The sequence below is a fragment of the Mobula birostris genome, chromosome 1, assembly GCF_030028105.1.
Source record: "Mobula birostris isolate sMobBir1 chromosome 1, sMobBir1.hap1, whole genome shotgun sequence".
NCBI classification, from domain to species: domain Eukaryota; kingdom Metazoa; phylum Chordata; class Chondrichthyes; order Myliobatiformes; family Myliobatidae; genus Mobula; species Mobula birostris.
The window spans coordinates 116,708,639-116,723,254 of record NC_092370.1 but is presented as its reverse complement, the minus strand read 5'-3'; the positions used below and the strand labels follow the sequence as shown (position 1 = coordinate 116,723,254).

At 39.7% G+C, this 14,616-nt stretch overlaps 1 protein-coding gene across 1 annotated transcript in view; it reads right to left on the bottom strand.

Moving 5' to 3' along the window:
* Positions 1-14,616, bottom strand: part of emc2 (ER membrane protein complex subunit 2) — a 150,119-nt gene that overhangs the window by 87,916 nt on the left and 47,587 nt on the right. Inside the window, exons 3-5 of the mRNA XM_072260810.1 lie at positions 11,914-11,978; positions 6,012-6,097; positions 5,671-5,728 (exon numbers count right to left, since the gene is read on the bottom strand). Coding sequence (XP_072116911.1) covers positions 5,671-5,728; positions 6,012-6,097; positions 11,914-11,978 — 209 coding nt within the window. The remainder of the gene's footprint in view (positions 1-5,670; positions 5,729-6,011; positions 6,098-11,913; positions 11,979-14,616) is intronic.

Sequence of the window (14,616 nt, the reverse complement as noted above, 5' to 3'; positions counted from 1 at the left end):
TTTTAAATGTAACAAAAGAAAGACCCCGTACACAAATAACACATAAAACTAACACTAACATATAGTAAAAGCAGGAGTGATATGATAAATACACAGCCTATATAAAGTAGAAATAATGTATGTACAGTGTAATTTCACTTAACAGAATCGGGAAGATTAAGACAAAACCGATTTGTAGAGAAAAAAATCGGCACATACACGCATGCGCACACAGGTGCCCGCGCAAGGCTTCATAGTCATGGTAGTCTTTCTCGGGGTAAACACAAGTGGCCCGTATTTGACTGCTACTTTTGACCCTTATTTGTGAATGAGAAAGTTGGCAACCCTACTTGAACCACCTCTACCCGCCCCCCCCCCAACCAGTCGGCCGGTCTGTAGGAATATTGTCAATATTAAACGGGTCCGTGGTGCAAAAAAGGTTGGGGACCCCTGATCTACTGTATCCAGTGCTCCCGGTGTGGATTCCTGCATATCGGTGAGATCCAATGTAGATTGGGAGACCGCTTGGTTGAGCATCTATGCTCTGTCTGCCAGAAACAGTAGGATCTCCTGGTGACCATGCATTTCAATTCAACTTCCCATTCCCATTCCAACATTCTTTCCAAGGTGTCCTCTACTGTCACGATAAGGCCACACTCAGGTTGAAGGAACAATACCTTGTATTCCATCTGAGTAGCCTCCAACCTGTTGGCAAGAACATCAATTTCACGAACTTCCGGTAACTACCCCCCCCACCCCTTCACCATTCCCCATTCCTATTTTCCTCTCTCACCTTACCTACCCGTCACCTCCCTCTGGTGCTCCTCCTCCTTGCCTTTCTTCCATGGCCTTCTGTCCTCTCGTATCAGATTCCCCCTTCTCCAGCCCTTTAATCTCTTTTACCAATCGACTTCTTAGCTCTTCACTTCAATCCTCCCCTTCCTGGTTTCATCTATCACCTTCTATCTTCTACTTCTTCCTCCCATCTCCCCACTTTCTTACTCTGACTTCTCATCTTTATTTTCCAGTTTTCATGAAAAGTCTTAGCCCGAAATGTCAGCTGTTTACTGTTTTCCATGGATGCTGTCAAGCCTGCTGAGTTCCTCCAGCATTTTTTGTGTGTGCTTTGCTTTCAAGCATCTGCAGATTTTCTTGTTTGTGAGCCCATATTAACCATTAAATAAAGTTCAAAAGTACAAAGTTCAAAGTAAATTTGTTATCAAAGTACATATATGTCATCAAATACAACCCTGAGATTGATTTTCTTGCAAGGATTTATAGTAGAACAAAGGAATATAATAGAAACAATGAAAAACTACACACAAAGACTGACAAGTAATCAATGTGCAGAAGATGATAAGCTGTGCAAATACAAAAAAACCACAAATACTAATAATAAATGAATAATACTGAAAACTTGACTTTCCTTGAAAGTGAGTGCATAGGTTCTGTTCATTGATCAGTTCAGTGTTGAGCTGAGTGAAGCTATCCACGTTGGTTCAGGAGCCTGATGGTGGAAGGGCAACAACTGTGAGTGAATTAGGTGGTGTGGGACCTAATGCTCCTGTACCTCCTTTCGTTGGTAGCAGCGAGAAGACAGCATGGCCTGGGTGTTGGGGGTCCTTGATGACGAATACAAAACTACAGAATAGTTAACCTGATGTCAGTACAGGGGAAAATGTGACACTGCATTATTAAAGAAGTGGCCATACAGCACTTATAAAGTAACAACAGAATTGGGCAGAGTCAAAATGGATTTATGAAAAGAAATTCAAACACCAAATCTGTTCAGAGTCTGTAACTAGCAAATAGATGAGGGCAAATCAGTTGATGTTGTATATTTGAACTTTCAGAAGGCCACTGATAAGGTATAGCATAAGAGATTAAAGCATTAAGAGCAATATCCTAGCTTGGAAGGAAGACTTTAATGGAAAGAGTGTAGAATATGAATAAACTGATCATTTTTGAGACAGGAAGATAAGACTGGTGGGATAGTAGAAAGACATTGAATAATCAAGAGAAAATCTACAGATGCTGGAAATCTGAGCAACACACACAAAATGCTGGAGGAACTCAGCAGGCCAGACAGCATCTATGGAAAAAAGTACAGTTGATGTTTCAGGCCGAAACTCTTCGGCAGGACTGGGGAAAAAGAGCTGAGAAGTATATTTAAAAGGTGGGGGAAGGGAGAGAGAAACACCAGGTGACAGGTGAAATCTGGAGGGGAGGGATGAAGTAAAAAGCTAGGAAGTTGGTTGGTGAAACAGACAGAAGGCCATGAAAGAAAGAAAAAGGGGTGGGGGGGAAGAGCACCAGAGGGAGGTGATGGGTGGCAAGAAGATAAGGTGAGAGAGGGAAAAGGGGATGGGAAATGGTGAAGAGGAGGGTGTGGGGGGCTCCCAGAGGCCACCCATTTCAATTCCATTTCCCATCCCAATATGTCCATCCACGGCCTCCTCCATTGTTGTGATGAAGCCACACTCAGGTTGGAGGAACACCACCTTACATTCCGTTTGGATAGCCTCCAACCTGATGGCATGAACATCAATTTCTCAAACTTCCAGTAATGCCAACCCCCACCCCCCTTACCATTTCCCATCCCCCTTTTCCTCTCTCACTTTATCTCCTTGCCACCCATCACCTCCCCTTCTGGTGCTCTTCCCCCCCCCCCATACCTTTTTTCTTTCTTCCATGGCCTTCTGTCTCTTTCACCAATCAACTTACCAGCTTTTTACTTCATCCCCTCCCCCTCCAGGTTTCACCCATCGCCTGGTGTTTCTCTCTCCCCTCCCCCCACCTTTTATATCTACTCAGCTTTCTTTCTCCAGTCCTGAAGGGTTTCGCCTCGAAACGTCACCTGTACTTTTTTTCCATAAATGCTGCCTGGCCTGCTGAGCTCCTCCAGCATTTTGTGTAGAAAGATGGTGATTTGGATGAAGAGATCAAGTGCAACACATCTAAATTTTCTGGGGGGGGGGGTAGCATGAACTGTAAAAAGGTGCATGGGTAGACTTCATGGGGATTCAGACAGGTTAGTTGAATAGTTAAGGACGTGGCATTTGAAACACTTTGTGCAAAAATTGTGAGGATATCCAGTAAAAAATAGAAAAGTAGTCTAAGTGAGAGATTTTAAGGCACTGGTGCTCAGGGGTACCTAGCTGTCCTTGTACATGAACTACTGAAAGTTCATATGCAGGTTCAGCATACCAACTGCACAACAAAAAGTATGTTGGCCCGTAGTTTTTAAGCAGACTTGACTACAAGAGTAGAGCAGTCCTGCTCCAATTACATGGAGTAAACTTGAAATACTGTGTTTTCTTCTGCTTGATGAAAGGAGATATTTGCAATAAGCAGTGTGTAGTGAAGGTTCAGAAGATTAACTTCTAGGATGGCAGGTTTGACACAAGGAGAGCTTATGCAGACCAGACCCACACTCTTAAGAACAGAAGAGAATGAGAAGTGATCCCATTGAACCAAGTAATATTTTTACATGGCTTGACAAGGTAGATGCAGGAATGATGTTTCCCCCTACAAAAATGGATCACAATCTCAAAATAAGCGTTCGGCCATTCAAGGGAGAAAGGAAAGGAATTTGTTCATCCAACACTACAGCAAGTCTTTCGAATTCTCTACCCAAGCAGAAAGCTCAGTCACTGATTACATTCACAACAAAGATTAGTAGAATTGTAAGTATTAAGAGAATAAAGAAATATGGGGTTAATGCAGGAATCTGGGGTTAAAGTAAGAGATCAGATACCTTATCAAATGACTTGCCTCTGCATTTCTTAAGTTTTTACTGCTATCACAAGACGGTGGCTTTGACTTTTCAATTTCATCGTTCATACACTGGTCAGGCATATAGACAATTAAAAGCTTTTATAAAGTGACACTAAAGGCATGGTCCTTTAAAGGGGAAAAAAAAGCTTCAAAGCTCCCACTGCAAGAAATTGTGGATTCACTAAAGGTCACTTTATCTCTCAATAAAATATCCACATTGTATCTTCTGTGGTGTGTAAAATTATACTTTAGAAATCTATTTTCTAGCAGTGAAGAGTTAACAGGTTCATTGGCCTCCAGGGAGATTATATGTGGTATATCCACAGATACACAATCAGATGAGTTAACACTGAAAACTGCAGGACGTTTTTAGCTGAAAAAGAACTTATTTTGAAGATGATTTGGTTAAACATATTCAAGTATAGTTTAAAAACTGTTTCTAATAGTGGCAATTTCCCTGCTCCCTAGCACACTGAGGTTTTTTTTCTCTCTTCAGTCTGTCTGTTTACCTTACAGCAGCTGCCAACATGAAAACTTAATATTCTAAGGCAGCACCAATACAGGCAACCTGACACAGCAGAAGAAACCATTACAAATTTCTCATATGCCAAAACAAACAAGGCAAAAGGTCTCCGCTTAAAATCGTGCAGTGTTATTCTGTTACATGTCCCTTATGGGAATGATTATCAGCAGGTACCTAACATCTGAGCAACTTCCAACACCCAATAATTTATTAAACAAATCTGATCTTAACTGCATACTAAGGAATCCACAAAAACAAGAGACTGTGAATTCAGGATCAAAACGACAAGGCAGAATGAATGGGGGGCAGGGAGGGGGCATTCTGTCTGTTACACATCCACACTGTTGCAGCAGATGTTGTCCAACTTCAGATCTGAAAGAATACCAGAAGGTAATCCGTCTTCATGTAAATCCTGGCCGATAACACACGTTTCATACAACTTTTGAAGTACCGTGTTTTATTTGGCATTTGGTTTTGATCCCTTCATCTCTTCACATCTATTTAATCAGGCTGCACTCTGTATTCACGACAGGTAGGACAGCTAATCTGGGAATGCAAAATTCAATCTCTTCCCATCCCCCACCCAAACAACTCCCTCCCTTCTACCAATCATGAAGTTTACATGATTATTTGCTTAGAGGCAATATGCTTGCTCTACTTTCACTCAACCCAATTAGTTTCATCAAGTAAAATTTTCACTTCTTGAATTAACAGAATAACATTTGTATCATGCTAACGATATCATGCCATCCAAAACTGGTAGAAACCTATGCAGTGGAAAGCACAAACCAAACATTTACACATGCTGCACAGTTAGTAGTTTATTATTTGCATTTTCCAATATCACTGACACAACTCTGTGGAGAATATGTGACGCCAGCACTGCAGACTCCTGCCTTCCATGCTGCTGGGGTCAAGAATGCTTGGCGCACAGCTATCAAAAGCCAAGTGGCAGAATGCAATGCATTTTAAAGCTCTAGAGCAGTTCGTCTGTTGCATTAACCTCCAACATACAGATTAATTTTGCCTCCACTCCTTTGCACAGAGAATGGGACATTTCCCCCAAATAACTCCATTAAATATGTTGACAGCTCTTGCGGGTGAGTCAAGAGATTCATCCACAGCTCTCGTTCCTAACACTGATCAAATAAATTTGGCAAACTTCACTAAACTGAGATAATGTAAGATGTTAATGATAAACAGAAGTTTGAGCTGCAAATTAAATTACAAAACAACAGAAATTGAACCAAAGTACTTTGCCAGATTAACACCAGAACTCAATTAATGCTGAAGGCTTCTCTCTTCTACAATAACTATCTGCCCAGCAGTTGACTCCTGTGAATAAACATTTGGACTTCCCACAAAATGCACTGAAAGTCTTATTTACTTACGGTGTTTGTTGGATCATCCTGCAATATTCCATCATACATCTTGTTGGCATCATCATACCTTAAGAAAGATTAATTAGTTTATCTAGTCAAATGATCGGGTACTTAGATGCATTAAATATCTCTAAATATCATTTGTCAGGTTCAGATCAGGTCAATCACAAGCTTGTGCTTGATGTCAAATGCACAAGACCTATTCCCCAATTTCCCAAGTAGCTATTTAAAAGAGTCTTTAACTAATGAGAAACATTAAATTATAACTTTATAATGGAAACATATTTTACAAGTTGCACAATTCCCTTACACAATTCCTTCTGTGGCGGAATGCATCAGCTCTCCAGTACCTTTCAAGTGATTCATATCGCATGCCAGTCAATCGCTTCACCCGGTGGCTGCCTGGAAATTGCTTGCGGAGTTCATGCAGACATTGCTGTGAATTGTAAGCAGCACAAGTTCAATTCTGCCTGTCCCCCTGACACCCTTTCACTGCAGTTACAGTAAACTGACAGTCAGCCAACAAGAAGCTACACACATCAGTTTATTAACTAGAATTTATTAACAGCCAGATAATAGAAAGGCCAAAAAGCTGGCCCTGCCAGCAACACAAACATTGTGAAATGTTACAACAGAAAAATAAATTATGTTTTATTTTGGATAATGCTTACTGTCATTTTTAAGCAATATTGACTTTCACCACTTGCTTTAGATACAAATCTTGATCACATGGAACCCATACACATGCCATCTCCCCCTCCTTAATAATTAGACACAAATAATATGGACAACACCAGAGAATTCATTCAAAGAAGAAGCTATCAGTAAAAGTGCATCGACAAACTAATAAAAGAATTTTTTCTCCCCCAGGCAGTGCAATATCTTATTACGGAAGGCAGAGTCGGATGAACACGGTAATGAGAGGGAAGATGTGACTGCACTGGAGAGGGTGCAGGGAAGATTGATGAAGCTGTGCCAGGTTTAGAAAGACAGACTGATCAGACTGAAGCTGTTTTCTTTGGAATAGAGGAGGCAGAAGAGAAACTTGATTCACGAGCGTGTGCTTGATGACAAATGTACACAACCTCAACCCTGATTTGCCAATTAGCTGCCTCAAAGAGTTTCAAACAACAAGTCCTCCTTAAAACATAATTTTACAGTAGGGAAATAAACTTATTTCAGAAATGTGCTTTTAACTCTCTCATGATTCCCACTCTTGCCCTTTTGAGTCAATGTGAGCAGTTCTCAGTTCCTTTCAAGAGCTCTTCAATAGATCTTTCAATAAATCTACGAGAGGTCAACAAAGGGGAAATATGAAGCACCCATTTCTCTTAGGGGCTCAAAGAACAAGGGGCAGAGATCAAACTGGTAGAATTACAGGAGAAGTGAGCAAGTACTTTTCACCTAGCGATTGCGAAGGGCTCAGAATGCTCTGCCTGGAATTTGGTGGTAGAAAGAGAAATCTTATTACATTAAAGTACTCCGGTGTGTACTTGAAGAGTTGAGATCTGCAGTTCCAGAAGATAGGATAGGGCCAGGTACCTCTTTGCAACCACTACAAACACCAAAGGTATAAAGGGGCCCCTTCATCATTGTATATCTTCTGAGAACTTATATTACATATTGAAAGAATAAGGATGAAACTATGTGTAGTCTCCTGACTGCTGTTTATGTTATGTAAGATACTGCATAATGCTAGATTATAAATTTATGGTAAAATAGTGCACATGAAATCAGTATAGTATTATCCCCTTGAGTTTCTTGTGCAGGATAATCCAGTCTCCTAACCCCGTTTCTTTCTTACTCAACTAACAAAGCATTTCCTACTTACAAGAAATCTCGAGAGACTCGAACATGCTCAGAGCAGAACGTCAACGCAATATTAACATGTGAACATTAACTACTCCCAGGCAGATTTGTTCTGTGCAATGAATGAACAAGCCTCACTTCACAGATACAGATCAATGTGATCCAGCCCAACTTCAGTAAACCCGATGGTCACATTAAAACTGTTAAAATTGCTATAAAAATAAATGATACCAGTTCAGTTGTGGAAATGTTTGCTGTACCAGCTGTGTATTTCAGTTTATCTCAGTGTCAAGATAATTTAAGTACTCAGATTACTTTGGATCAGGGAACTAAAACTGATCAAATACAGGAATGGCTAAAGAATAGCCTGAGGCAAGTGTCTGCTCTGAAACCCTTCTGAGGCTATTTAAGCAAGGTAAGGGGAAAAAAAACAAGCCCTCCCACCCCTGAATGGGCTCTGTCATTCCATTCAACAATACTGATGTGAAGCAAAATAACAAACTGCTGAAAGAACGCAGAAAGTCAGACAGCATCTGTGAAGGCAAAATCAATGGTCAACATTTCGAGTCATGACCGGCATCGGGACTGAGAGTGCAGAGGGAGGTTAGCTGGTGGGTGATAAGATGGAAACATAAGAAATGAAGAAACGGTAGACAGGTAGAGGCAGGTAAAGGAGAAGAGGAAGACTAGAGACAGATGGGGGTAAGTGATAGATTGAAATAGGTGAGGGAAGGATGATGGGCAGGTGGAACCAAAAGGGCGAAGTGCAAATTAAGCAAATGAGGAAGAAATCCAGGAAGATTGGTATGACTGAAATGAGCTGATGGAACAAAGTGATGGAGGATAATTTGTGTTGACAATGAGACATGGGGAAGAATGGGAACTGTGAGTAAAAGGAGGGAGACCATGGGTGAACTAGTAGGAACGTGAAAGGAACACAAAGTGTGTGAGCTTTCTGAATTTGGAAAATGTTTGATAATGAATAGCTGATCTGACCTAGTCATCAACTCTGTTTGGCTTGGCTACCAATATACTTACCAAACAAATATCTATCCTCTAAAGGGAGATGAGGATCTTCACAGATATTCAGAAACCTGAACACATACTCCAATATAGAAGCCTTGGAGTGGATGCTGCGAAGAATTGTTTTAGCGTTTACAGCGATAAATTATGAGGAAAGGTTGTATAAACTTGATTTGGCATACCCAGAAGTCAAATACATTAATAAGCAAACTGATCAAGGTGTTTGAAATGATAGAAGGACACAATAGTAAGGAGCATTTAGACAGGCATATGAGCAGGCAGGGAATGGAGGAGTACAGCCATGGGCAGGTAGATAGGATTAGTTTAACGGCATCATGATCAGCAAAGACAGCGTAGGCTGAAGGGCCTGTTCTATGTCGATATGACATTGTAAGCACAGACAAGATATTTCCTCAGGAGGGAAAATCAAGAATAATGGGAGATACATTACAGCTGGGTCGCTCAGAAGCTAATCAGGAAACATTCTTTAGAAAGGTTACCCTAAATCGGGAGACCAATGAAACTAAAAGAAAAATTACATAAATCATAAATCGATTTTTAAAGGTATATGAAAACACAGGTCAGCTCTGAATAGACTCAAAGAGTGGAATTCTCAATGATCCTATTCCTGTACTTCACCAGGTAAGATGCAAGAATAAAAGGTACAAGAAATATTCAAACTGCAGTATCACACACAACAGGTAAAATAATGTTCAATAAAAGGGTTAAATTAAATTTTCCTTAAGTAATCCTACATAATTGTTCTTCCAAAACAATCTCCCAAATGTCCTAAGCTTGGCTTCCGATCTTCTTAAAAAAAAGCCAAGTGAAGCCACTATAAGCTCATGAGTTCACATTTTGTTTTGAAGTGCGATGGATCTCTTTGTGGGCAACATTCAATGGTCTGGGCAAAAGAGAATTCATGAATTTTGTCTTGACATTTAACTTTCAATGTCACAGGTGCCTCTTATTAAACTGAAAGCTGCACAGCTAGGTAGCATTTCTGATTCACTCCAAAGTATAGTACATACTAAGTAGACATTATTCACAGGGTGAAAGCTGTAAATCTGCATCAGCGGTTGACAAACCATCCCCTCCAATTTACAACTGCTCTGACCTGCCCTCTAACTATGAACACTAACTGAAAGAACAAGAACAAACTATTTCATTGCAAAGCTTTTGACAGGATTTTACCAGCGTCCGAAGTCTCTCGCACAAAGAATGTCAATGGTATTGTTTTCCCATCACCCACCTTTGTCTGCAGAGCCATAGAGGAAATACAGCGCAGAAACAGGCCCTTTTGGCCCAACAAGTCTATGCCAAAATCATTTAAACTACTTAGGACCACTGACCTGCACCTGGGACCATAGTATCCATATCCCTACTATCCAGGTACTCATCCAAACTTCTTTTAAACATTGAAATTGAGCTCACATGGACCACTTGTGCTGGCAGCTCGTTCCACACTCTCACAAACATCTGAATGAAGAAGCTTCCTCTCATGTTCCCCTTAAAACTTCTCACCTTTCATCCTTAAGGCATGATCTCTAGTTGTAGTCCCCCCTAAACTCAGTGGAAAAAGCCTGCTTGCATTTACCCTATGTATACTCCTCATAATTTTGTATACCCCTATCGAATCTCTTCTCAATCTTCTATTACCTCTCCTGTCGCTAAGGATGCTTTAAATATCTCTGCTAGGGCCCCGGCAATTTCTGCACTTGTCTGCTGTAGGGTTCGAGGGAACACCTTGAAGGCTCTGGGGATTTGTCCACCCTGATTTGCTTCAGGGCAGCAAACACCTCCTCCCCTGTAATCGGTACAGGGTCCATGAAATTGATACCGCTTTGCCTCACTTCTATAGACTCTGTATTCGTCTCCCAAGCAACAGAGATGCAAAGAGTGGATTTAAGATCTCCCCCATCTGTTTGGGCTCCATACATGAATCACTATTCTGGTCTTCCAGAGGACCAATTTTGTCCCTTGCAATTCTTTTGCTCTCAACCTATCTGTAGAATACCTTGGGCTTTCCCTTCACCTTGTCTGCTAGAGCAACCTCATGCCTTCCTTTAGCCTTCCTGATTTCTTAAGTGTTCTCTTGCATTTCTTGCACTCCATAAGCACCTCATTTGTTCCTACTTACTATACCTGCTATGCACCTCCTCTTTTTCTCATAACCTGAGCTCATGACAAATTTAAATAGACTATTGTAGGAAATAGGCTCCAGCTAAGCTGGTCAGGTAAGGTTGTACATTCAAGACTGATTTGCTAATACAGTGAATTTCGGTTAATTGGGTAATCAGTTAATCAGGGCAGCCTCTTATCTAGGACAACTCCTAAAGAACAAAAAACTTATTGAGAAAATAGCAGTGATTCCCTTCACTTACTTGGGACACTATGCCTCAAAATTGAGGCAGGAGACTGTTGCCAATCAAAAGAACACGGCAGCGTACACTGGCAACATACACAGCAGAAATAACAACTAGGAGCTAATATGCAGTTTTATAGTACTGCAGTTGTTTTGGTAGTGTTCTAATTTGTTTGCATTTCATTTGAATTCATAATTTGTTATTCAATTAAATGGTAGTTTATCATTTTTATACCTTTTTAACAATTTCCATGTAACTTTGGCTAATTGGAGCAGCCAGTTAAATGGGCCAAAATTTATTGGTCCCAATGTGTCCCCAATAACCAAAAGCCAATGTATTGTTTTTGCCCGGCTAGAGAGGCCCTTATATTTTAGATAAAACAGAAGCAGGAGCTTTAAGATAAAATTATGGAGGAAGGGGAGAAGGGTACACAATCCTACATTTTAAACAGCAGAGCAATAGGTGATTCACACCAACAAGTCCAAGCAACATTTACACTCAACATGCTCAACTCCCACCTCTCTTCAAGTCAGCTTGTCAAAAGATTTCCTGCACTGACAATCTAATCTATATGTTAAACAGATAAAACAATACAAACTGAAGTTCTAAATGAATTTCATAAACAAGTTCACAGAAGGTCTTCAACAAAATCATACAACTCCATTTCTAAAGGGGGCTGTGTGACATCTAATCTACAGTGGGCAACAATATCAATTGTGTCTCTTGGAGTAATATTACCTTCCAGAACTATTTAGCTTCAGGTTCACAATTCCAACCCAAATAATTTACATTCATGCAAAAGCAGATCAACAAAATCCAAACTGAAATTTGAAAATTCTGGGAACAACTGAAGTGCTGCATACTTTGAGCTTCAGGTGCTTTTCCTTATTTTTATGTGGCACTTCAAGACTGTGCATAAACTGCTTGGATATAGCGTTGTGAGCAAGCAAGTCTTCAATAATTTGCATTTTAGTAAAATTTACACACGTTCAAAAGCCTAAAAACACAGAGAGATAGAACTGGGAAATAACTTCTAAATGGTATCAGTACTTACTGTTGCCAAATTGTCACGACTGCAGTCAAGGGCAGCAATCATCACTTGTTCATAAATGATCCAAACTGAATGCACAAAAACATTAAAACACATGGAACAAGTAATTACTATCAAAATTATGCTATTATAAAACAACTCATGATTTCAATAAGCTATTACATTATACATCTCAAAATTAAATCATATGGTAACAGGCTGTTCATAAGATTAAAGACAGCGAGAGAGGAGAAGGAGATGGAAACAGAGTTCAAGAAAAAAGACTGAGGAAAAAAATGATAAAAAGGAACAGTAATATTATTTCATAGAGTTTTGAAAATGAATGGTGCACCTCAAAACATTTTTCATATAATTTATTAATGCAGAGACACAATTTCCTGTTCTATGTCAGGATAGCTAAAATTATTTCATTTTCTTTGAAGCACTTCCCACCCCATAATCTGTAGCAAATGTTTTGACACAGCAATATTTCGAAAATATGAAAAGACAATTGAAGAAAGTCCACAGATCAAACAAAACTGCTACTGTGCAAACAGCATTTACTGAAATGAAGTAGAAAACAAAGAATGTTCCACAAAAAGATTGTAACCTTACAGTGGGTATTTGTTCAATGTTCTATCAGGAATAATTGATATATTAAAAAGGACAGCAATGTACTATCATTGCTCAATTGAGCAGTTTGAAAAGATTACACACTATCAGCTACAAGAATGTTTGCGTGTGTGTATGTGTGTGTTCGTTCTTGTGTTTACCACTAGAGGCAGTGTGGACTGCTTTATTTTCTTGTCTGATAAAGTTCTGTAAATATCCAGAGCATTATACCCCAATTAGTTAAATGCTTTAAGAAGGAAAAATGTGTATGAACAATGATATTCTTACACAATGCCAGACTTTAGTGCTTTGGGCAGAGTTAAGAACAACAATTCACACACACTGGATTAATGCAACCATTTAAATTAGCAATTAACCTTTACTGCTGCATAAAGTATGCATTCCGCCTTTCACCACATTTCCTCCAGTGGGGATAAAACAAAAATCAGAAATACGTAGGTTTAGGCAAAATATGTAGGTTATACTTAACAGTGTTAATAATCGCAACTGCTAGAATACTGATATCATGTGTCAGCTGTCTCAGTAAGTAGTCATTTTTGCCTTGAAGCTGTGGGTTCAGTCTCATTCCAGACAGCCTTAAGCACAGAGGCCCAGCCTGATAATCTCATGCAATGCCAAGGGAGTACTGCATTGTCAGAGGTCTCACTTTACAACTGAAAAGGTAAATGTAGGCCCCCATCTATATTCATGGATCCATGCAAATGATCCCCATATGTGTTTTCTTAGAAGAACTTGGGATTTGTCTTTGGATTCCTGCTATCATTACAAGTGTATCAATGTCATGAACACATTTATCAGTGTGAGCTTGCTAAGTACCAAATTGGGTGCTACTACTTTACAAATGTTGCTGCATTTCAGCTACTGTGGAGCTCCTCTATTGGCCGTAAAGCACTTTGGATGATCATGTGTTTGTGAAGGACACTGTAGACTAACAGGTTTGCCCATGACTTAACCTGCCTACCCAACTTGCGCTTAAAAATATTTACAATGGGCACTGCAGAAAGGTCACATCCATGTCTTTACCTTATCTACAAGAATGTCTAATTGCATAATCTTTGGGTGAGTTGGGCACACTCTATGTAGAGAATAATCTTCAAAAGTTATTAGAAAATACTGAAGAAAATTGTTAAAGGTTAGATTAATGGTGCTTTAATTAAACATGTAAAATATCAAGTAAAACTGGGCCATTTTGTAACAAAACCCATTCTACTTAAATATCCTTTTTCACAAAGAGCAAGATGTTTAAGTAGCATGAAAAAGTACCATTTTTTTAAAAAATGTTTAAAAAGTCGCGTCTCCCGATCTCTGGAGTGCTTTACTCTGGGGACCTTATGACTTGTAATGCTTATTTACAATCCCAATCAGATTATTGATTTCACTAATCTGCTCCTTGGTACAGAAGGTTATTCATTATGTCAAAGGCAGGATCTTTTAAAACCCCGTCAATTAAAAGTAATGAGACTCGAGAGACAAAATGAAGAGATGGAGGCAGACTGCGATGGGGGCAGAGAGCATTATAGTCAGTGCAAGGCAGAGACTGGAAGGCAGTAAGACACAGGCAGACAAAGAGAAAAAGGGATGAAACAGAGTTTCATGGGTCTCTTGCTCATAAAGTGGATTTTGTGCAAACTTTGCAAAACAGTATCATAACTAGCTTAAAATATTCTGCCACTAAACTTGAACGCACAAGAGAAGATCAACTGATTCAGTGGGTCATTTGTAAGGAAGATTTTGCCACCGTTCGAGTCAGTCAATAATTTTGAAAGCCACTAAAAAGACGAGGTCATGGCTCCAAGAGCCGGGAATGGGACGGTGGAAAGTCTCAGCTGGCAGGCTCATCCTTCAATCTGATCTGTTTATTATCAGTTCTCCGGAAAGGGGCAGGCACTTGGTCATTATTACTTAAGTGCAATGGACACAGAATTATGTATAGTTAGAAGTGAATTATAAGGTTCTAGTTTACCCTCGGGTTTCAGAGGACATTATAAACCACAGAAGAAAATCTCAAATGGTTATTGAAGTCATCTGAACAGCTTAAATTACCCCTTACACTGACTGTAAAATCGACGATTTTCCACAATATACAATAATTAT